Genomic DNA, 7,193 nt, shown 5'->3' on the forward strand with positions numbered 1-7,193 from the left:
AAGGAGGATCTAGCTAACAGGTCCCTGCCTGAAGCCCTCTTACTTATACTCAATTCAAATTAAGCTAAGGCAACATCCTAAGATTCCCTTCCTAAAGTAGGCCTTTCCATCTAAATCTCTTAGGCGGGAAAGAAGAGGGTCAAAGGCTTTTTCTGAGTTTTTTGTTTCTTTAAAAAAAATTAAAAGCTTAAAATCAATATTTCATAAAGGTAACTTTCAGGTTGCAAAACGTTGGTTCCCTTTGTATGTTTTTATATAATTCAGGGCTTCTGCTCATTTCTCCCCTTGTGAACAGGTACTGGTGGAGAATGGAACAAAAGTTGGCACTACCTGCTCATGGAAGCCAGGGACCTGGTCCTTAAGGTAATGTTCTTTCTCTTTCTCCCCCTAGTTTCAACTTATTGGTCACCAGTTCACTAGTGCTCTCTTGAAAACTGAAGAGACTGTCTTACAAAGATAAGGGTGACTCTCAGGAAGTAGGCATATAAAGTCATTATGATGTAGGGTTGTGGTTGGCAAACCAGGGCCTGTGGATCAGCTCTGGCCTGCCACCTGTGTTTGTAGGGCCAGGCTTATTTGAGTGTCTGTTGTGTGTGGCTGCTTTCACACTACAGATGGCAGAGTTGAGTAGTTGGGACAGAAACCCACTTTGGGTACTCTCTGCGCCTTTTATAAAAAAATAGTTTGCTGACCCCTGACCTAGGACGTGGCTGAGCCAAAAACTTCATCTCTTTGTGCTTGTATGAGCCAGTATATAATCATGAATCCTGGAGTGGGATTTTTTGAGAGTGGAGGTTGCTGACAAGGAGAGCACCATCCTATGTGCCAAGTCCCTGCCTTTCTCCTGCTGCAAAGAGAAGTTCTTTGTTTGGAGTATTAGAGAAGCAGCCAGCTCAACTCAAAGAACATAGTTAAAAATTGCCAGAATTGAATGTTAAAGGAGTCCTCAATTGACTGAGTGCAGAGACTGACTTATAAGAATAGACCCCTGAGGTCCAGCTTAACTTGTTTTTTTCCCCTTTGATTTCAGGGAAAGGAGAAGTCACCTCTGGACCCTAGACCTGGTTTTGTCTTTGCCCCAGTGAGTATTGCTTCTGCCTTCCCAGCATGCAAAGATCTGAGCTCAGCTGTGTCCAGCACGAGTGAGAGGGCAAAGCTAAGCCACCCTGCACTGCTGTGTGCCCCTGGCTGATTCCTTAGTGGATTCCCCGCTCTCCCTGCCCCCTGCTCCTGTGCTCCCTTATCCTTAGCCCTTCCTGACCCTACCACTCTTAGTGTTTTCATTTATGATCTGTGGTTTTTTTTGTCCTACCTCTTGTTTTTTTGGGTGTGTTTACAGAGTCCCCATGAACTTCCTTGTCCCCAGTTGACAGCCTCTAAGCCCCTGGCCTGTAGCTTTTCCCAGGCTTACTATTCCATCCCCGTCAGCTGGGTATGTACCCTGGGAATATTACAGTGGGGAGGAAATAGCTTGGGAAATCAGGATGAAAACAAACCAGAGTGCGAAGAGTTGGAAAATTCAGAGAATAGCCTGGAGATTGTAGGGCCTGGATGTGCATGACATGGAATATGAAAAGGGCTGCACAAATGGGGGTCAAAACATATTTTTACCAAATCTTTCTCCCCAAAACAGCCTCTCTCTCCTTACCTCAGAACAAGAAGCCAAAGGAGAAAAAGTTCTCAATGGTAATCCTTGCCCGGGGGTCTCCCGAGCAGGCTAATCGCTGGCCCCGGATCACTCAGCCTGTCCTCAAAAGGCCACGCCATGTTCATTGTCATCTGTGCTGTCCAGATGGGCATATGCAGCATGCTGTGATCACGGCCTGCCGGCATGGCAGGTACAGAGGCTGTGACCAAAATCAGTGGGCGATGGCAGGAACCATCAGCCGCATTGATCTCTCTGTCTCACAGGCATTTGTATCGCTGTGCCCGCGTCAGCTCCTGGGGAGATCTTCTACCTGTGACCACACCGTCCAAGCTTCCTCCGTCCCCTGAGAGGTGACAAGGATATGTAACAAGAGTTTGCTTGTATCATGCCTGCCCAGGCTACAGCTACCTGGTATCCAGGATGGGAGTGCTGGTACGCCTCTATATCTTCATTTGTTTGAGGTTTTAATACAATTAAAAGTTTTCAAAGAATGAGAATGGATTTTGTGATCCTTAAAAGATATAGAGGTCAGTTGTCACAGCTGTAGGGAAGTGAGTCCTCAGAGTTTCAATGCCTTTCTTCCCACACAAATCTCAAGCTCACCCTCTCCTATAAGAATACTGCTCCTTCTACCAGAGGCCAGGACTTCACAGGGAAGTAATCTGGGGTAGTGGGGAAAATTACCCATAGCCCTCTGAGAACTGGCCCGACAGGTCTCAAGGTTGTTAAACAGGCCATCTGAATAGCGGCTGCTTAGCCTCTGGTTTTTTCTCCCTCCTTCCTTTTCTTTCATCTCTTTCAGGGTTCTCAGCTCCCAGAGAGTTTGCCTCAAAAGTTGATCCCTTCAGGACTGAATCTTCCATCTCCAGCCCCATGTGTCCAGGTAAGTCCTTCAGTTTGCTTGGTTAGTTTCTATTTTCCCCTAGGCCTTGCTGTTTCAGAGCTAGAACAACTTTGTTTATATTAAAACTCTCAGTCCCTCTCCTACAACATATATCAGGAAACAGGCACAATCAGAGCTGATCCACAGGCCCTAGTTTGCCAACCACCACCCTACATCATAATGACTTTATATGCCTACTTTCTGGAGTCAACCTTACCTTTGTATGACATTCTCTTCAGTTTTCAAGAGAGTACCAGCAAATGTTGTCATACTGGAAATCTCAAAGCCCCACGAGACATTTCTATACCTGGACCTATTTGTCTGGGGTTACAGGGAAGGGAAGTCTCCACATGTACTGGTTCCCAGAGTGGCAGTAGTACCAGTCCTCAGTCCCACCTCCTTCTTACCCCCAGGAGGCCCCAAATCCCTTTTGAAAGGGTATGGTTCAGGTATCAGCGTAGCAACCTACAAGACTTGGGTGGGGGTGGAGAGGGTATGGAAGGCTTAGATCAGATGTCCCCAACACAAAACAGCTAGGGAGTAGCTACCACAAACTGGATTAGGCCCACCCCAGGCATAAATTAAAGACAGTCGACAGCCCTTGGCTTATTCATGGAACTGAAAAAAAGATAGAGCACAGGGCTGTGACTGGCAGGCAGTCTGGTGTTCCTGGTTTCCAAGTTCAGGAAGGCGTGAGCCCAGGGAGAGACCGCCACACAGAGGGCAGGCAGTAAGCTATGCAAGGCTGCACAAGCAGAGGCAGCACAAGACAGAGGATCCAACAGCCTCCTGAAACTTGGGGAGTGGACACCGCAGCTTTGACACCTAAGGCACCACACCTGCTCCAAAGCTTGTAACTCTGTTTGGCACCCAAGGCCTCTGCTTATCCTGTACTCCAAGGATGGAGCCACTTCTAGGAGTAAAGATTGGCTGCCTGTTTGCCCTGCTGGCTCTCACCCTCGTGTGTGGCCTTATTCCCATCAGCTTCAAATGGTTCCAGATTGAGGCAGCCACAGGTACAGCCCTTCCACATCTTTGGCCCCATAACCTACATCTGCCTTCAGCCCCGTCACCCTATCCTGACATCCTGCTCTGATTCTCTTTGCCACCCCCAGCTGGGATGTGGGGTGCTGCCTGTTGCTCTTCAGTCATCTTTGTCTGTCTTATTTAATCATTCATTGCCAACTGGATTGCCACTCTTGCTTTTCATTAGGTCATCACCGCTGGGTCCTCAGACTCCTGGGATGCATTTCTGCCAGTGTTTTCCTGGGAGCGGGGTTCATGCACATGACTGCTGAAGCGCTGCAGGGAATTGAATCGGAGATCCAGAAGTTCACGATGCAGGTGAGCAGCTGCGCAGCAGGGCTGAGAGGCCGGAAGGATGAGCAGAGCCAAGGGGAGAAAGGGGGAACGGGATGGAGCCAAGGGCATGGGTGGGCAATGGGGAAGATGGCAGCTCCCATGCTCTGTGGAATGAGGACAGCAGGTCAGACTGCGCTTTAAGGAAGCAGTGCAGCTGAAGGGACAGGGAGCTGAGCTGCTCCATCCCCAACTAATTGCTGCTTTTCTCTCCCTAGAACGGGACAGAGAGTGAGGGAGATTCTTCTGGAGATGCCAGTTCAGCTTATGTAAGTACCTCTCACCCCCAGCCTGGAGAGTGAGGAGAACCAGACTCCTCATACCCGGACCCTTTGAGATGAGGACACGTGGAATACGTACCAGGAATCCCTCTGCTCCTCGGCTCGGACACTTTAGGGAAGGGAGGAGCCAACCCAATCCTCTTGGGTTTATGGAACCCCAGGCAAACCCCTTGCTTTGCTCTTTCCTTCTTTCCCTGGGCCCCAGATGTGCTCCCCGTTGTTTTCCCATATTTCAACCCTACCGACACTGTCCCTCAGCCCCTCTGGTGTTCCTGTTGCCTGTCCACATCTCCTCGGGACTTCCTTCCCCCACCCTTTGCAATGTTCTAGCCCCACACTTCCATTCTCTCCGGGCTCCCATCGCACCTCCACGCACCGCACTGTCTTCCTTCCTTTCCCGACCCACAGCCCCTCTCTCTGTTCCCAGACGGACTATCCCTACGGAGAGCTTGTCATCTCCCTGGGCTTCTTCTCCGTCTTCCTTTTGGAGTCGCTCGCATTGCAGTGCTGTCCTGGAGCCGACGGAGGACCGAAGGTGCAGGAGGTGGAAATGGATGGGATTCATGTCCTCGGACACCACAGTCATGGACCTCTGCCCTCACCCTCACGGAGTCCCTTCCGAGCTCTCGTCCTCTTGCTCTCCCTCTCCTTCCACTCGGTGTTTGAAGGCCTGGCTGTGGGGCTGCAGGCAACAGTAGCAGCCACCCTGCAGCTCTGCCTCGCTGTCCTGGCTCACAAGGGGCTTGTAGTGTTTGGGGTAGGACTGCGGCTGGTGCAGACAGGCACTGGGTCGCGATGGGCCGTGTTCTCCATACTGTCATTTGCTCTCATGTCCCCGCTGGGCCTAGCTCTAGGGCTGGCTGTGGCTGGAGGAGACGCTGAAGGGGGCCGAGGCTTAGCCCAGGCTGTGTTAGATGGGGTGGCAGCTGGCACCTTCTTGTATGTCACCTTCCTAGAAATTCTGCCCCGGGAGCTCGCTGGTCCTGAGGCACCTCTGGTCAAGTGGGGCTGTGTAGTCGCTGGTTTTGCCTTCATGGCTTTCATTGCCTTGTGGGCCTGAGAGATTTCTGATTTTTCTGTGGACCCTTCTAGAATGATGTCCTTATGACCAGGAGATGCATCCCAGATGGCTTTGGCCCTCAGACATTTCTTCACCGAGACTAAGTGGCATTCACTAGGCATCATTCCCATGGACTGGATCCTAGATTTTCCTAATGAGATGCCATTGCCCCTCCAGGACTCAGAAAAGGATGTTTAAGTTGAGTGCTTATGCACTGGAGAATTGGTATGAAGACCATCACTGCAGATTTGACTCTTGTTCCATTTTTGCTACTATGTGTAATAAAGTGTCTGTTTTCCCCTCCCCCTTCAACCATGCTATACTTCATTCCTTCCGGTTACATAAGAGCTGCCGGTGGAGTGGGGAGCAGCATGGGTGAGTGTTGGATGCAGTCTTCTCTTCTGGAATGGGGCCCCCCAGCCATTTTGTCGTTTGCAGCCATGCCCCCCAGACATGGGAGCATTGCTGAAATTCCAACACCTCTCACCTTTCCTGCATGTGTTGAGAGAAGAGGAGGTTTGAAAGCAGAAAGCATGAGGATCTAGACCATTTCCTACACTAACCACACCCACCCCACTCCCAGTACCTATTATCAGCCACCCACGTGTCCAACAGACTCTTGTCCATCAGGATCCAAGGAGCCTACTTCCGTCTGGTTTCTATTTTTCACTCTGAGCCCTGTGTGGCCTTGGGGACATGATTGCTCTTTGAGCCTCTGTCTCCTTCTAGCTGCCTTGTTCTGTGAGATTAAGAAGCGCTGTGTTTGGGGAGGTGAAGTGCAGCACAGGGAATATCATCAATAACAGAATAATTTATACAGTGTCAAATGGATACTAGATTTACGGTACTAGATTTTGCAAGTTATATAAATGTCTAATGACAATGTGTACACATGCTGAAACTAATATAATATTGTATGTCAACTGTAATTAAAAAAAAATTTTTTTTTCAATTGAAAAAAAGGAAAAGAGCCCTGGCTGGTAGGTTCAGTAGATTGAGCACAGGCCTACGAACAGAAAGGTCACTGGTTTGGTTCCTAGTCAGGGCACATGCTTGGGTTGCAGGCCAGGTCCCCAGCTGGGGGATGTGAAAGGCAACCGATCAACATTGATGTTTTTCTTTCTCCCTTCCCTCTCTCTAAAAATAAATAGATAAAACCTTTAAGAAAAGAAGAAGAAGAAGAAGAAGAAGAAGAAGAAGAAGAAGAAGAAGAAGAAGAAGAAGAAGAAGAAGAAGGAGAAGGAGAAGGAGAAGGAGAAGAAGAAGAGTTTGAAAAGGGAGAAAGGCACCAGATAGATTCCAAGGGCGATTACCTGGCTCTGCCATGACGTGATGGCTTTCCTTCTGCCTGCCCTTCCTGCCGCTATGCCTCTGGCCCCTCCCCGCTGGACCATTTATCTTTCACGTGAGTAACCCCTACAATGTGTTGCTTCTCTTAAAAACTGCACAAATACAAAAACCGAGTATCTGGAATTGAGGTGGAGTGGGATGACTGTGGCCCAGCCCCTGACCCGTGGGAGGGAGGAGTGTCTCCAGCTCGGAGGAGAGGCAGGGAGGGGAAGCCGTGCCCAGGCACACTCACCCATTTGCCCCTTCGAATACTTTCCGTGTTGAAGCCCAAGTGGCCTTAACATGGGCAAGGTCTCTCATCTCATTTCATTCCTGTCTTCTGTCCATCCCACCCCCCTCCCCGCAAATTAGGATCTATAAACCTCATCACCAGCCCAGCTTCCACAGCCAGGGATCAGTAAAAAGCCAAGCTAAAGGCAAACTAAATAAAAACATCTGAAGCAGGAAATAATTTCCCTGAAGCACCATCCTATTCTGCTTCCCTTCACTATTAAATTCACTCACATGTAAACACTCAAACAGGGCCCGGGATGTTGTCGTAACAAGTTTACACACTGAGCATCGCCATTTGCCAGGCACTCTGCTGTCACTTCCACATGTATTACCTTCCCT

The 7,193-nt window shown here is 49.5% G+C and overlaps 1 protein-coding gene and 1 long non-coding RNA gene across 2 annotated transcripts; both read left to right on the forward strand.

Moving 5' to 3' along the window:
* Positions 1 to 333: 333 nt before the first annotated feature.
* LOC150015975 (uncharacterized) lies at positions 334 to 1,426 on the forward strand. The gene is made up of 3 exons (XR_016510021.1): positions 334 to 363; positions 1,031 to 1,081; positions 1,340 to 1,426. It is a non-coding gene; the product is annotated as an uncharacterized LOC150015975 (long non-coding RNA).
* Positions 1,427 to 3,432: 2,006 nt separating this feature from the next.
* On the forward strand, positions 3,433 to 5,231 carry LOC150015976 (zinc transporter ZIP2-like). Its single transcript, XM_090271868.1, has 4 exons — positions 3,433 to 3,547; positions 3,745 to 3,875; positions 4,109 to 4,159; positions 4,599 to 5,231. Exons 1-4 carry the CDS (start codon positions 3,433 to 3,435, stop codon positions 5,229 to 5,231), a joined length of 930 nt encoding a protein of 309 aa, XP_090127994.1.
* Positions 5,232 to 7,193: the final 1,962 nt, after the last annotated feature.

Source organism: Furipterus horrens, unplaced genomic scaffold, assembly GCF_987537825.1.
Source record: "Furipterus horrens unplaced genomic scaffold, mFurHor1.1.pri manual_scaffold_3, whole genome shotgun sequence".
NCBI lineage: Eukaryota > Metazoa > Chordata > Mammalia > Chiroptera > Furipteridae > Furipterus > Furipterus horrens.